Source organism: Symphalangus syndactylus, chromosome 3 (assembly GCF_028878055.3).
Source record: "Symphalangus syndactylus isolate Jambi chromosome 3, NHGRI_mSymSyn1-v2.1_pri, whole genome shotgun sequence".
Classification (NCBI taxonomy): domain Eukaryota; kingdom Metazoa; phylum Chordata; class Mammalia; order Primates; family Hylobatidae; genus Symphalangus; species Symphalangus syndactylus.
This window is the reverse complement of record NC_072425.2, coordinates 46,703,819-46,722,409: the sequence shown is the minus strand read 5'-3', so window position 1 is coordinate 46,722,409 and position 18,591 is coordinate 46,703,819. Positions and strand designations below refer to the sequence as shown.

Genomic DNA, 18,591 nt, shown 5'->3' with positions numbered 1-18,591 from the left:
TTTTTTAGTAGAGACAGGGTTTCGCCATGTTGGCCAGGCTGGTCTTGAACTCCTGACCTCAGGTGATCTGCCCACCTTGGCCTCCCAAAGTGCTGGGATTATAGGCTTGAGCCACTGCGCCCAGCTCCCAATGACCTCTTGCTTAGCCTCCAGGACATCCTGTACACTGTCCTCAAGGTGAGTTTTCGAAAATTAAAACCTGAGCATGTTGTGTACCTGCTCACATTTTGCAAGCCCCTTTTTCCTCATCTGTAAAATGTGAATGAATAATCATTTCTTCCTTGCAGGATTGTTGAGAGTTAAATGAGATACTATGCATGAAGAGCCCAACAGTCAGGTGTTACTGTAAGTGCTCAGTAACAGAAGCTATTATTATATGTATATGTATGTATATTTGTATGTCAAAACTGAGAAAAAAAACTAACATGAATGAGACAAAATGTTAATCATGGTTATATCTAGATGGTGGAATAAATGGCTGGCTTTAATATCTTTGTCTTATTTTTTAGCTATGTAAGTTTTGCAATTGAAAAAGGTGCTTAAAAACAAAAGTACAGATTTTCTGAAGAAATGGGTCCAGGATTAGCCAAAAACTTCTGTTATAAAACTGTAGCTCTTGAAGGGCTCTAGAGACCAGGAATGGAGCCCACAGCTGCACTGTCTTATCCTGCACCTGCGGCAGGCATCGCGAATGGATCCCAGCACCCTCTCTCGGACCTCAGACTTGGGGAAACCCAGCTTGGAGTAGGGACTTGCCCAGGGTCACTGCAAAGGTGAGGGGAAGAGCTGGGCTTGAGCCCAGGCCTCTGGTCCCCCAAGTGTGAGCCTGGTGCTGTACTTCCTGTGCTCTGTGAGTCCGTGCCCTGGCCTCCTTCCTGCACACAGCCTTTCCTTTCTCTTGGATCATTTCCTGGGTCGAAGGCCATGAGCAGTACTGTGTCTTTGGCTGTGGGGCACTAATTGCTCCCAGGGCCTTTATCTCTAGACTCTGGCCCAGGGCCATGCCCCAATTTCTGCAGTGCAGTTTCTCAAGAAAAGCCAGAAGAGCCGATAGTCAGGCTGCCCTCGGGCTGACGGGAGGCAAAGTGCCCAGGGGCCCCATTCAGACACACACCTCCCGCCTCCCACAGACTCAGGGAAGGCGCCTTAGGGTTGGGCGTGACTCAGAGGGCCTAGCCCTAGACAGCTTCTCTTCCTTCTCAGCTGATGAGGGAAGGCCGCCCGCTCACACCCCAGCCCACCCCACCCCTCCCCTTTGGCCCACCTCCCCTGCCCTGCCCTGGGCTGACAGATTGCTCTGCTTCTAAAAGGGTTTTACGCTGAGGACCACAGGCAGGAGCGGACATTAGCCAGCCTGGTGGGCTATTGACTGAGCTGCTAAAAGCCTGTCAGGGACATTTATCATCAGGAGGCCATTTCCACCTTCTGCCCATTAGGCCAGCACTCAGCCAGAAACAGGCTTCTGATGGATGGGGTGTACAAGCTCTAAATCAGGGGAGACACACCTGCTCCCCTCGCAGACCCCACAGAACCCTGGCTTGGGCCGCTCTGCCTGGAGAGGCACCACCTCCAAGTCTCCAAGGGGCTGCCCTGGGGCAGAGGGGGAAGACAGGACAGAAGGACCCAGGAGGAGTCAGGTGGGTGGGGGACCAGATTGGGGACGCTCTAGGGCTGACCTCCATTGCCAGAAAGGGAGACGTTGTGAGGCCACTGTTACGACCCTCAGCACTCAAAGGAGCAGCTGTTCCTACAATGGCATCATAGTCACGACCTCAAATGAGCATCCCAACAGCTCAGGGTGGAGACTGGGAGGCAGGGGTGGTGGGACGGGCAGAGGGAGGACACACAGCGGAGCAGAGGTGAAGCGGACAGGCAGACTCTGGCTTCCAGGGGTGGAATCCCCGCCACATCCCTTACCACGGTGCAACCTTGGGCAAGTGACCTCAGTTCTCTATGCCTCAGTTTCCTTGTCTACGAAATGATAACGGTAGTAGCACCTCATTCACAGTAAAGCACTGAAGACAGCGCCCGGTACTTGCTAAGTGCTCAGTACATTAGCCAAGAGAAGCTCATCACAGCTCATTACCATTACCCAGTTTCATTGTTGCTCAGTATGTTTCAGGGGCCAGGGGATATACTCAATGGGCGGGGTACAAACTGTTCTGCAGGGGGACTCCCATCCTTTCCTACATAGCAGTGGCTCCAGGCATGCCCTCCATGAATGAACTAGTGGCTTGATTGTTTTCCTACTGGTGAATGCAGGCAGCTGGATCAGACATGTTCCCATGTCTATAAGAAATAGGTTTTTAAATGCTTTTTGGCTGGGCCCAGTGGCTCATGTCTGTAATTCCAGCACTTTGGGAGTCCAAGGCAGATTACCTGAGGCCAGGAGTTCAAGAGCAGCCTGGGCAACAGGCCCCATCTCTACAAAAATTACCAAAATTAGTCCGGTGTAGGGATGCACACCTGTGGTCCCAGCTACTGGGGAGGCTGAGGCAGGACTATCACTTGAGCCTGGGAGGTCCAGCCTACAGTGAGCCATGATCGTGCCACTGCACTCCAGCCTGGGCAACAGAGTAAGATCCTGTCTTGAAGAAAAAAAAAAAGCTTTTCTTTAGAAACCATAAACTAGGGAGTCATATATGTGCCAGGCCCAGTGCCAGCTGCGCTGCTCATAATATTTGATTTACCTCCCAACCACTCCAGGACGTAGTACAGGAATTCCCCATTTACAAGTGCAGAGGCTGGGGCTCAGAGAGGTTGACAATCATGTACTAAGGACAGCAGAGCCAGGACTGGGAATGTTTCCTCTTATGGCCTGGTCTGCTCTTGCTGTCCTCACACCATGGTTATCATCATCATTATACAGGCCTTTCACTGAGGACCTACTATGTGCCAGACTGCATGCAGCATGCAGGTGATGGCAGAGATGTGGTACTCACAATCCTGGGCTATAGAAGCCACTTGCCTTATGGAGGAGGCAGGATGGAATATACTTTGGGCTCAGAGGAGAGGCACACAAGAGACCTGGGGGATGAACCAGAGAAGGCTCCCTGGAGGAGGACGACTTTAAATTGGGCCTTAAAGAGAGGGAGACTTTGACCAGGCCAGGTGGAGGGGAGGAATCTCAAGTCAGAAAGGCAGGGCCACAGGTAGGTTTTAAGTGGCAGGAGGCTGAAGCAGCCAGCGGGGACAGTAGGCTGGAGTACAGGGCAAGAGAGGAGACTGAGCAAGAGGGGTGAGGCTGAGGGCATGGAGTCTACTCACCCTGCCCAGGGTGCAGGGCTGGACCCAATAGAGAGATGGACAAATGGATAGGTGAACCATGTCCTGACTGGAGAGGGTGAGATGTGGGACCGGGGACTGCCCGAAGGAGGCTGGGATTGAGCAGAGGGAGAGATGAGAGGAGCATTTCTTGACCCTAGGAATGGCAGCACTTCTAAAATGCACAGCACATTCCCATGATTTAGGGCAGAGCATCCTTCATCACCCCTCTCCTTATGAGCACCCAGATAAGCCTGTGGAGGGTTTACTGTACAATAAACAGTAAACAGGGAGCTCACTTCCTCCCGAGTTAGTTCATCCTACTTTCACACCTTGTGAATTTGGAGGAAATGTTTCCTACTTCAAGCCCAGTGTGGCCTCCAGGTGGCCCCTGCTTCCCCTCACTTCCCACTTCTGGTCCTGGCGTTGTCCTTTGGGGACCTACAGACACATCTGGGCCCTCTGTCGCAGGCCACCTCCTTGGATATTTGAAGACAGAGGACCCATTCCTTGAGTATGTTCTTGTCCAGGCTGAACAAACCCCTAGAACTGGAAGAGACTTCCAAAACGCCAGACTAGCCCATACCCTGCCTTTCTAGAAGGGGAATTTGTGTGACGAGAACAGATATGTGCTATGGAAGGCTCTGAGGTTCCAAACAGTTGGCTAGGACAGAGCACAGAGGGCTTTGATGAGAGGCAGAACCTTATCTGCAGGCAGCAGGGAGTCCTGGGAGGCATCTGAGCAGCGGAGTGGTGTGGATACACATCGGCTCGAGAAGGGTCAGGTTGGCCTTGGTTTTTTGTTTGTTTGTTTTTTGAGACAGAGTCTTGCTCTGTCGCCCAGGCTGGAGTGCAATGGTGCGATCTTGGTTTACTGCAACCTCTGTCTCCCAGGTTCAAATGATTCTCCTGCCTCAGTCTCCCAAGTAGCTGGGACTACAAGCAAGTGCCACCATGCCCAGCTGATTTTTTATTTTTGGTAGAGACAGGGTTTCGCTATGTTGGCCAGGCTAGTCTTGAATGCCTGACCTCAAGTGATCTCCTGCCTTGGCCTCCCAAAGTGCCAGGATTACAGGTGTGAGCCAACCGTGCTGGCTAAGGCTGGCCTTTAAGAGCATGGCAGTGAAGTGCCCCTCTCCACTCTCCCAGGGACCTGAAGGCCACGGTGCCCATTAGGCCCTCAGGCCCACGTCCCTTCTGGCGTGTCTACTCCCAGCAGGGTTCCAGGGCTGAGCCCCCGGGGCTCTGCCTGCCCTTGCTTTCATTCCTCCCCACCTGCCACACCTCACAGCAAAGTCCACCTTCTTCACCCCCTCCCTGGAGTGACTCTGTGGCAGGCTGGGCCCCAGGCTTGGGAGCACAGTCCTGGCCTCTCCCCAGCCTTCCCTTGCTGCCTTTGTTCCCTGAGTACAGTCCCTGGTTGCCAAGGCTGCAGGTTGTGAAACTCACCTCCAGCCTCCCTCTAACCTGCTCACCCTGGGTCACAACAGGCAAGAGGGAGGGACTCTGCCTGCAGTGTCACTCCCTTTGGGACATCTGAAACTGCCTGGGGCAGCCCAGCCCCTCTGAGAAGGACTTCGTGGACGCTGTGGCAAGGCCAGACATCTCCCAATCTCAATGCAATTTATGTACTTAATTAAATCATTAGCTACCTTGTCCCTTCCTTGTTCTCACATCACTCACCTACTGATACCTCTCCGTGCCTGGCACAGAATGTAGTCCTGGTAACGAGTAGGAGCTGATGCAAATCAGCGCCAAACCTCAGGAGCCGCGTGTCGGTGAAGTGAGAGCAAGGCCCCGAGGCCACACCCAGGTCTGGGCTCCCATTCAGGTCCTGGACACACTGCACAGGGTCCTCTGGGAAGTCATCTTCCCGAGCCTCAGCGACCTCATCTGTGCAATGGGGCAAGATCCCCTATAAATGGGGCTAATGTTCATAAGGCATCAGCATAATCACTCCAACCCTGGTTACAACATAATAAAGAGCCTCTAAGGCCTGTCTGCAGGTAAGTGCTATGGAATGGTACCCGCACAGTAGTAATGGATGTGGTTACTTAATAAGAAACATATTGGCCAGGTGTGGTGGCTCATGCCTGTTATCTCAGCAGTTTGGGAGGCTGAGGCAGGAGGATTCCTTGAGCCCAAGAGTTTGAGACCAGCCTGGGCAACACAGTGAGACCCCATCTCTACTTACAATAAGAAAAAATTAAAAAGAAACATCAATCAAATGCAAGATGTGGACCCCATCTGGACTTTGAGGCAAACAAACCACAAGCAAAGTGGCATGTATGAGGCAACCAGGGACCATTAACATGAATTAGGAATCAGGTGACACAGGAGTTATTATTAATGTGATCCTGGCATTATGGTTATGTCAGAAAATGTCCCTGGTTTTAGAATTGCATACTGACATGTGGTTGGGGGGGGGCGGCGGGGGGCAGAGGTTGAAATGACAGAATGTCTAGGATTTGCTTTAAAATACTTCAGGGAAAAGGGATGAGTGAAGCAAGAGGGAAAACTTGATAATTCTAGAATCTGGGCTGAGGAAAGTTCATCATATTATTTCTATCTACTTTTGTGCTTGAGATTTTTCCATAATTATGAACATAAGCTAGATTAGGGCCTTGCTATTGAAAATGCAATTGGCAAACAAGTAGATCAGTATCACCTGGGAGGAGGGAAGTCAGATTTTGCAAGTAAAATACAGGACGCCCAGTAAAATTCAAATTGCAGATAAACAACTAATATTTTAGCATAAGGAGGTCCCATGCAATATTTTACTTACGGTAAAAATGTGTAAAAATAAATTGACAGTTTCTTATAAGGCTAAACATGCCACTACCTTATGACTCAGCAACTGCACTCCTGGCCCTTTATGCCAGAGAAATGGGGACTTACCTATATTCACCCAAAAATATGTACACAAATGTTTGTAACAGCTTAATTTGTAATAGCCCCAAACTCGAAACAACCCACTGGCTTTCAGTGAGTGAATGGTTATATAAACTGTAGTGCATCCATACCATAGAATACTATTCAGCAGTAAGAAAGGACACAGAGGCAGGAGTGGTGGCTCACGCCTGTAATCCTGGCACTTTGGGAGGCCGAGGCAAGAGGATCACTTGAGCTCAGGAGTTTGAGACCAGCCTGGGCAACATCATGAGACCTTGCCTCTACTAAAAAAAAAAAAAAAAAAAGAGGCCAGGCAAGGTGGTTCATGCGTGTAATCCCAGCTCTTTGGGAGGCTGAGGCAGGCAGATTAACTGAGGTCAGGAGTTTGAGACCAGCCTGGCCAACACAGCAAAACCCCATCTCTACTAAAAATATAAAAATTAGCCAGGTGTGGCGGTGTGTGCCTGTAGTCCCAGTTACTTGGGAGGCTGAGGCAGGAGAATTGCTTGAACCCAGGAGGCAGAGGTTTCAGTGAGCTGATATCATGACATTGCACTCCAGCCTGGGTGACAGAGCGAGACTCCATCTCAAAATAAATAAAATAAATAAATAAATAAATAAATAAAAATTAAAAAAAGAAAGCAGGAACACACAATTGGGGCCAGGTGCAGTGGCTCATACCTGTAATTCCAGAAGTTTGGGGGGTTGGGGTGGGTGGATCACTTAAGCCCAGGGGTTCAAGACCAACCTGGGCAACATAGCAAAACCTCACCTCTACATAAAAAATATATAAAAATTAGCTGGGTGTGATGGCATGCACCTGTAGTCCAGCTATTCAGGAGGCTGACGTAAGAGGATTGCTTGAGCCCAGGAAGTAGAGGCTTCAGGGCTGCAGTGAGATATGATTATGCCACTGCATTCCAGCCTGGGTGAAAGAGCTTGTCTCAAAAAAAAAAAAAAACCACACACACACACGCACACACAAAACACAAAAAAACATGATCAATACTCAATATAAGCAACAACCCAACTGAATTGCGAGAGAATTACACTGAGTAAAAAAAGCCAAGCTGAAAAGGTTACATATTATATGATTCCATTTATGTAACATTCCTAAAACGGGAAAAGTATAGAAATGGAGAGCAGGTTAATTGTCATCTGGGGTTAAGGAGGGAATGGGGGTGGAGGGAACAGATCTTTGTGATGATGGAATGTTCTGTATCTTGACTGTAGTGATGCCAGTATCACAACAGTATGCTGTACTGTGTACTGTAGTCTTATAAGATGTTACCACTGGAAGAAACAGGGTAAAAGATACACAGAATTGCACTGTACCATTTCTTATAACTGCTTGTGAATCTACTATGATGTCAAAATAAAACTTTTAATTAAAAAGAAAAAAGCAAAAATAACGATTTGTTGTTTATCTGAAAGTCAAATTAAACTGGGCATCCTGTATTTTATCGGGCATCTCTGGGAGCTTGTTGGAGATGCAGATTCCCTGGCCCCACTTCAGACCCACTACATCAGAATCTGTGTTGTAACACTAAAGTGTGAGAAGCTCTGATTAGTGGCTCCTGGGTGTGTTAGTCCATTTTGCATTGCTATATAGGATTATGTGAGGCTGGGTATTTATAAAGAAAAGAGGTTTGTTTGGCTCACAGTTCTGCAGGCGGCAAAAGAAGCCTGGCACCAGCATCTGCTTCTGGTAAGGACTGCAGGGAGTTTCCAACCATGCCGACAGTGAAGGGGGGCATCAGGTGTGCTGCAGGCCGCGGGGAGGTGTCCCAGACTCTTTTCAACAATCAGATCTCAGGTGAACACATTATCACAGGGAGGGCATCAAGCCATTCATGAGCTGCCCCCATGACCCAAACACCTCCCATCAGGCCCCACCTCCAACACTGGGGATCACATTTCCACATGAAAATTGGAGGGGACAAACATCCAAACGGTATCACAGCTCCTGTTGGGTCTGGATTCCTAGGAGTCTGTGATGATAGTGATTAACACGTATCTTTGAGCTATTTACGATATTTCAAAAAGCCCAAAGAGAATCACACATTTTACCTAGGATCAGGTTGTGCAGGACAAGTGAGTTTCTTTTCTTCTCTTTTCTTTTTTCTTTTTTTTTTTTTTTTGAGACAGAGTCTCGCACTGTTGCCTGGGCTGGATGGAGTGCAGTGGCGTGATCTTGACTCACCGCAACCTCCACCTCCTGGGTTCAAGCAATTCTCCTGCCTCAGCCTCCTGAATAGTTGGGATTACAGGTGGCTGCCACTACGCCCAACTAATTTTTTGTATTTTTAGTAGAGACAGAGTTTCACCATGTTGGCCAGGCTTGTCTCAAACTCCTGACCTCGTGATCTGCCTGCCTTGGCCTCCCAAAGTGCTGAGATTGCAGGCGTGAGCCACAGCGCCCGGCTGACAAGTGAGTTTCAACCCTCCAGTGGCTTCCCACTGGACTCAGGATAGAGCCCAGACTCCTGCCTGGGCTTACGACGCCTTCGCAATCCAGGCCCTACTCCCCAATCTGACCTCACCTCCTCCCACCACTCTGTGGTCACAGCACATGTGTCCATGTGCTGACAATGCACAGACACACCAAACCCATTCCCACTCAGGGCCTTTGCATGTTCTATTTGTTCTGCCAGCACTGACAATGCACAGACACACCAAACCCATTCCCACTCAAGGCCTTTGCATGTTCTATTTGTTCTGCCAGCATACTCTCCCTCTAGAGCCTCAAGTGGCTCTCGGCTCAAAGGTCACATTCCCAGGAATGCCTTCCCAGACCATCCTGCCTAAACTAGGTCCCCTCTCCCAACCCACGTCACACTCTATCACATCACACCAATTTATTTTCTTTATATCAGTTGTTAGTACCCATTTACACTGAGCAGTTCATGCAAGTTAGAAACAGTGACAGTTCTGAGAGTTTGGGTAATAAAAGGAAAACCAACTAATTATTGAATTAATTAAGAATGCAGTTTGTTTGGTGGACATAATCTTTTACAAGCATGCAAAGCTTGGAAGAAGCAACTAGCAAAATGGGCCATCTATAGGGGTCCTTCCCATTTTGACCTTTTTATGTCTTTCTACAAATTCCATTTTGCACTTGTCCCTCCCTAGCTTGAAACATTCTCTCTCTCTTTAGGATACAGGCCACATGCCTCACCCCAGCATTCAAGGCTCTGCTCAGCTGGCCCCAGTCCACTTCTTTAGGGTACTCCCCTTCTCCTTCACACATTATTTGTTCTGGCCAGACAGCTGCTCTCTGCATTGCTTCCTGAACATTCTATATACAGTCACACTTCCATGCCTTTGCTTGTGCCCTTCCCTTTGCCATTTATGTCCTCCCTATTTATTTGGATGAAGAACCATGAGATAATTTGTGGAGTCAATGAAAATTTATGAGCAACAATTATGCACCCAACTACATTAGGAGGTACTAGCAGAAAAGCAAAAATGACTTTAATTCAAAGTAGTCAGGGCATGGTTCTAAGGAAAAAATAGGCTTGGAATATGTCCTAAAAAAAAGAGAATGCTGTGGGAATTTGAGGGAGGAAGTAAAAGTGTCTATCCATGAACATAGTAAATATTTCCATTTATTGAGGTCATCTTTATTAGTCTTTTAACAATGTTCTATCATTTTCCTTCTAAGTGTTGCTTGTTTATTCCTAGGTATCCAGTCTTCTTTTATTCTATTGCAAATGTTTAATTATATCATCTAAATATTCCCAATATGTACACATGCAATTCATTTTTGTGTTCTGATTCTTGTGTCCACTACCTTCTAAATACTCTTACTTTTCTAATAATTTGACTACATGTTCTTTTGGGTTCTGTGTAGACAATTATATATGTAAATAATAGTAGTTTTATTTCTTCCTTTTCCATCCTAATACTTTCAACTTTTCTTTTGCTATTTTTCTTTTTTTGAGATGGAATTTGCTCTGTCGCCCAGGCTGGAGTGCAATGGCGCGATCTCGGCTCACTGCAACCTCCGCCTCCTGGGTTCAAGCAATTCTCCTGCCTCTGGGATTACAGGCATGCACCACCATGCCTGGCTAATTTTTTTATTTTTAGTAGAGACGGGGTTTCACCATGTTGGCCAGGCTGGTCTCAAACTCCTGACTCAGATGATCCACCCGCCTCGGCCTCCCAAAGTGCTGAGATTACAGGCATGAGCCACCGCACCTGGCCTCTTTTGCTGTTTTTCTCTTGTCTTTTCTTTAAGGGAAATTTTTATTGCTCAATGTTTAGTAGTTAGAGGACGATTTAGGCTTTCTGTTTCTACTTGAATCCGTATTGACAAGTTACATTTTTCTAGTCTTACTGTGCAGGCCATGACCTTTTATCTTATTCCCGATTTTATTTTATTTTGTTTATTTATTTTGAGACAGGGTGTCGCTTTGTCACCTAGGCTGGAGTGCGGTGGCACGTTCATGGCTCATGGCAGCCTCGAACTCCTGGGCTCAAGGCAGCCTCCTGCCTCAGCCTTCTGAGTAGCTGGGACTACATGCATGCTCCACTACTCCTGGTTAATTTTTGCATTTTTTGTAGAGATGGGGTTTCGCTATGTTGCTGGTCTTGAACTCCTGGGTTCAAGAGATCCACCCATCTTGGCCTCTCAAAGTGCTGGGCCCATAGGTGTGAGCCACCCTGCCTGGCCTGTAGATGCTTCTAACATTTTCCCTTTATGAATGATATTTGCACTATTTAACAAATAAGTCAAGTTAATAGCATGAATAATGTGACAAACTGACATCATGTGTCCCATGATGTAATGACCGAAAAATGATATACCACCTCATGCAATATTCTTGAGAAAAATACATAAATGATTCTAATCATGAGGAAACAATTTGGTAAGTCCAAATTTAGAAACATTCTACTGAACAACTGACCTTTACTCCTGAAAAATGTTAATATCATGAAATAAGGAAGAATAAGAGATGACAACTAATGCGTGGTCCTGAATTGGATTCTAGATCAGAAAAAAAAAAGCTATTATAAAGGTCATTATTGGGACAACTGATGTAATTTGAATTCGGGTTGTATATTATAATTAGCATTGTATCAATGTTAAATTTCTAGGATGTGGTTATATAAGAGAATATTCTTGTTCTTAGAAGATACAGACCGAAGTACAGTATTTGGGGGTAAAGGGTCATCTCTATAACTTCTTCTCTTTTTTTGTTTTTTTGAGACAGAGTTTAGCTCTGTCACCCAGGCTGGAGGGCAGTGGCGCAATCTCGGCTCACTGCAACCTCTGCCTCTTGGGTTCAAGTGATTCTCCCACTCAGACTACTGAGTAGCTGGGATTACAGGCACCCGCTACCACACCTGGCTAATTTTTTGTATTTTTGGCAGAGACAGGGTTTCGCCATGTTGGCAAGGCTGATGTCGAACTCTTGACTTCAAGTGATCTGCCCGTCTGGGCCTGCCAAAGTGCTGGGATTACAGGCGTCAGCCAGCACATCCGGCTGATAACTTTTTTTTTTTTTTTTTTTAAGAGATGGGGTCTGACTCTGTCACTCAGGCTGGAGTGCAGTGGTGCTTTCATAGCTACTGCAACCTCAAATTCCTGGGCTCAAGCAATTCTCCTGCTTCAGCCTCTCGTGTAGGTGTAGCTGGGACTACAGGTGTATACCACTGTGCCCAGCTAACTAAAAAGCAATTTTTTAAGAGATGGGGTCTTGCTATACTGCCCAGGCTGTATGTCTGTAACTTCTCTGTTTCCAAACACACACACACACACACACACACACCAAGAGGCAAAATGTTAAAACCGGTAAATCAGGTGAAGGTTAATCAGGAATTAGTTCAATTTTATTTGCAAATCTTCTGTAGGCTTGAAATTGCTTCAAGATAAAAAGGTTTTAAAATGCTGTTTGCTACAGGTCAGTGAAATTCTCTCTTATCCTTCATTTGCTAATTTTCTTTTTTGTTGCTGCTGAGTTTTTCTCATGGCTGGGTATTGGGCTTTATCAAACATTTTTCTCCATCTATGGACATGATCGTATGGTTTTTCCTCTTTCATTTGCTAATATGATGATTTACCTTTATAGATTTACTAATATTAAATCACCTTTAGTTTCTGGAATAAATCCAACTTGGTCAGAATGTATCTTCTGTTATTTACTGTAATTTGCTAGTAATTTGGCATCCATCTTCATGAGTGAGATTGATCAATATTTTTTTCTTTCTTATTCTGTCCTCCTTGTCTAGTTTTGGTATCAAGGTTGCAGTGGCCTCACAGAATGAGGAAAGAAGTTGTTCATCTTTTTCATTCGTGGAAATGTTTGTAAAAGATTAGAATCTGTTCCTTGAAAGTTTTGTAGGATTTGCCTGTAAAACCATCTAGGCCTGGAGTCTTTCTTATGTGTTTGTGTGTGTGTGTATATATATATATATATATATATTATATATATAATATATACATAATATCTTATATATCATATATAATATGTATTATATATGATATATAAGATATTATATATGATATATAAGATATTATATATAATATATAATATATAAGATATTATATGTTATATATGATATATAAGATATTATATATAATATATAAGATATTATATATCTTACATATAATATATATTTGACATATATTACATAATATATAAATATATATAATATTTATATATTTGACATATATATTACATAATATATATGTAAAATATAAGAAATGTGCAAAAAGTGTAAAGAATGAAAATTATCAGCTTAACAAATTACTGGAAAATAAATTACCTATAATTGCTACCCTCCCGGGCCAAGACATGAACCATTACTAGCACATAGGAGGTCTCCCATGATATGCTTTACAGTCGTAACCCTCTCCATCCCGCGGGGTAGCTGCTATTCTGTTTTTCATGGTAGTCTCTTCTTTGTTTTTCTTTAAAATTTTACTATGTGATTATGCAACTGTTAAAGTATGGTTTAGTGTAGGCTGTTTTTAATTTAAGGTTAATTAAATGATATAGTTTAAAATTTGTTTGGCTTATTTTACTCAACTTTATCTTTCTGACTCAATCATGTTGTTGTATATAACTACACTTTATTCCTTTTCGTGGTTTTGTATATTCAGTAGTATGGATATGCCATAATTTATTTATGAAATTCTTGGACATACAGGTTTTCCCAGTTTTGCAATAATACGAACAATGCTACTATGCACATTCTCATGCTTCTGTTCTGGTGCACAGAGCACCAGTGGTGAACACTGTGCAGTATAAACCTATGGGTGGTATTTCTGGGTCACAGGTATATGCATTTTTTTCTTCTTTCCAAAACAGGTGTGCCAGTTGACATTCCCATCAGAAGAGTCTGTTAGTTTACACAACTCTGTATACTTGCTGTCATTTACTAGTGTTAGACATTTCTGACAATCTGATGTGTAGCGGTATTGCACTGGTTTACTAATGAGGTTGAGTAGTTTTTCAAATGCTTATTAGCCATTTGTATTTTCTTTGCTATGAAGTGCTGGTTCAGTGTTTTGTGGATTTTTCGGTACATTTTATACATTCAAGAAACGAGTCTTTTGTCATGTTTATTATATCCTTTTCCACTCTGTAGCTTGCCTTTCCTTTTGCTATTTTCTTTAAGGGAAATTTTTATTGCTCAATGTTTTTTTTTTTTTTTTGAGATGGAGTCTGGCTCTGTCACCCAGGCTAGAGTGCAGTGGCATGATCTCAGCTCACTGCAACCTCTGCCTCTTGTGTTCAAGCGATTCTCCTGCCTCAGCCTCCCAAGTAGCTGGGATTACAGGTGCCCACCACTGTGCCTGGCTAATTTTTGTATTTTTAGTAGAGACGGGGTTTCACCATGTTGGTTAGGCTGGTCTCGAACTCCTGACCTCATGATCTGCCCACCTCAGCCTCCCAATGTGCTGGGATTAAAGGCATGAGCCCCACGCCTGGCCTACTGTTCAATTTTTAAAGTATTTAAAAGACTATTCCTTTACAGGACTATTCAGGCTTTCTATTTCTACATGAATCAGTATTGACAAGTTATATTTTTTAAGGAGTTTGTCCATATTGTTAATGTTCTCAAATTTATTGGCATACAGTTGCTTGTATTAGTTCTTATTAGATTTCAAAGCTCTGCTGTGATATTGCTCTTCTCATTCCTGATGCTTTTTGTACCCTTTCTCTTTTATTGTTGGCCAGTCTCTGCAGGGGCTTGTCTATCACCCTTTTCTAAAAACAAACTTTTGGCCCTTTTATCTTCTCTAATGTATCTTTATATTCTCTTTCATTGATTTTTGCTTTTTATTATCTCCTTCCTCAAATTTTCTTTGGGTTTATTCTGCTGCTCTTTGTTTGAATTTTTTTTTTTTTTTTTGAGACAGGGTCTCACTCTGTTGCCCAGGCTGGAGTACAGTGTTGAAAGCATGGCTCACAACTTCCCTGGGCTCAGGTGATCTGACCTCAGCCTCCTGAGTAGCTAGGACCACAGGCAAATGCCCTCATGCCCAGCTAATTTTTGCATTTTTTGTACAGATGGGGTTTCACCGTGTGGCCCAGGCTGGTCTCAAACTCTTGAGCTCAAGTAATCCTCTGGCCTTGGCCTTCCAAAGTGCTGGGATTACAGGTGTGAGCCACTGTACCCGGCTCTAACTTCTTAGATGGAATGTTTAGTCATTAATTTTTAGGCTTCCTTCTTTTCTAATGTAAGCATTAGTGCTACAGATTTCCCTTGAAGCCCCACTTTCCCTACATCTCGTAAGTTTTGTGATATATTTCATTTTGTCAGTTCCAAGGATTTTTTAATTTCCATTTTGATTTTGTTTATGGCCTATAAATTATTTAAAAATATGTTTTTAAGTTTCCAAATGAATGGGAATTTAAGATTCATCTTTTGTTATTGATTTCTAACTCAATTGCATTGTGTTCAGGAAACCTGGTCTATGAGATTCTAATCTGTATGATCTTTTAACTTCTGAAGTCCTCTGGGGGTCTAAGTCTGCTATTTGTTGTTTCAACTGTCTCTCACTCATGGTGGTGTACATGCTTTGTGATCTTTGTGAATTCATATTTCTCCATGTTTAATCTGTGGGGATCCTGTCCACATTGTGGATGCTTTCCTCTGGAGAGGCCTCATGTCGGTTTCTGCTGTGAGCCAGTGGCACTACTAACCTGGGATCCCTCTAGCCCCTTCAGGTGTTCTGCCTTAAGGTAGAGACTCAGGGTTGGCATGCTGAATGGACCTGCTATTAGGTTGATCTATGTGAAACTGTTGCTTTTTTGGGGTCAAAACCAGTTGAATATCCACAATTTTATATGGTCCAACCTATACTAGCAACACTTGGTCTCAGGACAAGCCTGTTCTTCCTGCTTGCTTACTGTTTGCCTCTCCTAGCTAGTTTTGACTCAATGTTTGTTTCCCTTTTTTTGGTGGGGAAGGTGGCTTTGGAGACTTTCCCAATTTCCTGTAATCCCAGTAAAGCATTAAAAAATTATATTTTATTCAGGAGGAAATTAATTGGCAGAATTATTTTGAAGAGAAGAGGAGAGATGCTAGGAGTAGCTAGGCCAACTGCTAGAGGCTAAAATTCAGGACAGGTGTATTTTTCCCAGTGAGGAAACCAAGGCTCAAAGAGATGAAATGACTTACTCAAGGTCACACAGCTAGCAATGGGCAGGGCTAGGACTTTCTAGAAACCCAGGCTCTTTCCACTTTCCCTCTGTCCTGCCCTGCCTCCAGAGAGCTGTTGGGGCCTGGGGGTGTCCTTACCTGGTACAGGGGGATGACGAGGAAGGCCCCTCCACCAGCACATTCAGTCACAACTGCAATGAAGTGGGGGTTCACGGCGCAGAAGTGGTTGTCCTGAACGCTGCGGGTGATAGGCACGGAGTCGTAGCAGTTCTCCTTGCTGGCTGGTTTGCCAAAGACATGACGGAACTTGGAGCTCCGGTACTGGGGGTGCCATGACATCTGCAGGAGACAAATGGGACAAAGGGTATGAGACTCACTGCCCTGATCATGGGACACATGGAGCTCTCATCTTAAGAGTACATAAGAGGGTATGTGCAGGACAGTGGTCAGTTCAACGTGGACAGTGACGCACTGTGAAGGGCGACCAAGTGAAAAGTCTCTAATTACAGTTATTTCTATAGACTTGGTGAGATAAGATGGGATGATGCATAGCTATCACTGACCTTCTTGCTGATGTGTTAAGGCTTTCAATCCCTTTGAGTGTGAATATAAAAATGCAGAATAACCATAGAGAGAATCCACCACATTGACCCCCAGGTGCTGTCTCAGCAGACAGCCCAGCACCCTCAGCCCAACTAAGCAGGTACCAATGTACTCTCTGGAGCCAGCCCGCCTGGGTTTCAATCCCAGCTCTGTCTCTTATCAGCTGGATGGCAAGTGACTTAACCTCTGGAGTCTCAGTTTCTCCATATGTAAAATGAGGTAACAAAAGTATCTGTCTCAGCTAGGCATGGCAGCTGATGCCTGTAATCCCAGCATTTTGGGAGGCCAAGGCAGGAGGATTGTTTGAGCCCAGGAGTTCAAAACTAGCCTGGGCAACAAAGCGAGACCCTGTCTCTAAAAAAAATAAAAGAGAGATTGAAAAAAGTATCTGTCTCATAGCCTTGTCATAAGGATTAAGTTAGATGATGTATTTAGACCCCTTGGTGCATGGCAGATACTTGATCAACAGTGGCAATCACGGCCACTAGTATCATCTGGGCATCTTCAGCTTGCTTTGCTCCTCGTCCAGCCTTATATTTGTTCACTCAATATTTACCGAGCATCGCTGTGTGTCTAGGCCCTGTGCCAGGTACCAGGGAGTTTGGAAACAACAGGCCTGAGCCCAGCTTTTACAGGAGTGAAGAGTCCTCTGGGTGAGGCTACGAGAGAGTCTGGGCCACCAGGACCCACTTTACTATGGGTAATAACAGAGATTCGCACATGACAGTCAGGGAGAGCTTCTCAGAGGAAGTGACAACTAAGCAGTGACTTGGAGGATGAGTAGGAGTTGGTCATGTAGGCAGGATGAGGGAGAGCTGGGGGAAGGTGTCTTAGGCAGATAGAACAGTTTGGGGGAACCACATGTGGTTTAGTAAGATTATCAAAGATAAATTAAAAAGAAGAAAACACACACACGTACACACACACGCACACACACACACACACACACACACCCCATGTATATTGGGTAATGTGAATGAAGAGAATACAAGCCAGAGGGGTGAGGAGAGCCAGATCACGAGTGGCCTGTGAGAGGGTCTAGGCCTCTTTCATGGCCAAATCTATACCCATAATACCAGGGGGCCTCCTCTTGGCCAGAGCGACCCTTCTGAATACCAAGCCCTCACCACCCCACCCCCACCTCGTATCACCCTTTATTTATTATTATTTTTGAGGAAGGACCTTGCTCTGTCACCCAGGCTGGAGTGCAGTGGTGTGATCATAGCTTGCTGCAGCCTCAAACTCCTGACTTCAAGGATCCTCCTGCCTCAGCCTCTCAAGTAGCTAGGACTACAGGTACATGCCACCACACCTGGCTAATTAAAAAAATTTTTTTCCTTGCCATGTTGTCCAGGCTGGTCTCAACCTCCTGATCTCAAACAATTCTCCTGTAGCTGCCCCTCAAAGGTTGGGATTAAAGGCGTGAGCCACTGCCCCTGGCCTCACATCACCCTCTGATGCTGCCCATTCATTGATGCCCTACAGGATCAAGGCCAAATCCTTTGGCTTAGCATTCAAGGCCTCTGGCTGGGTCTCATTCCATATTCCAAGATTCGTTTCTTCTAGCTCATCTAAACGGCACCTTCCAGCTTCCCCAGCACCTGCTCTTGCATCTCCAGCCCTCTGGCTCTTCACCCTTCCCTCTCCTGCTGCTTGGCTTGCCATTCCCATGCCCCCATCTCCCGTTCCCATCTCCACAAATCCAAATCCGCCCCTTCCCTAGCTCCCAAGCCACTTCCTCCAGAGAGTCCTCCTTGATATCCCAAGTAGCAGAGATCTCGCTCTCCTCTGTTCCCTGACAGCCACCTCTCCCCTTGCCTTTAGCCCTTGACACTGTCTACCCCGATTTGGGGTTCAGGGTCAGTTCTCATTTTCTCTGCTGGCTTGGAGCTTCCTCGGAGAAGGCTCTGCTCCAGGAGTGTCCAGCACAGTGTCTATCCCCCTTGGGCCCCCACCTTCCCTGCTTGTGAGAAGGCAGGTTTGGCTGGGCCTACACTGGTCAGGACAAAGAAGATGCTCACCCAGCCCACACGGCTGACCCATGAGGCTCTTCTCTGTGCTCAGTTCCTCAGAACGAGATTACACTGTGTGACCTCAGGCAAGTCACAGCGATCAGGGCCTGACCCCTGAGGCAAGTCCTTTAGACAGCACCAGGTACCACGTCAACCTTCCTGACCCCTGAGGCAAGCCCTTTAGAAGCACCAGGTAGCATGT

General features: G+C 45.5%; 1 protein-coding gene across 1 annotated transcript in view; it reads right to left on the bottom strand.

Moving 5' to 3' along the window:
* Positions 1-18,591, bottom strand: part of CORO2A (coronin 2A) — a 68,404-nt gene that overhangs the window by 16,756 nt on the left and 33,057 nt on the right. Inside the window, exon 2 of the mRNA XM_055271724.2 lies at positions 15,913-16,113. Within this exon, the coding sequence (XP_055127699.1) occupies positions 15,913-16,113 (201 nt within the window). The remainder of the gene's footprint in view (positions 1-15,912; positions 16,114-18,591) is intronic.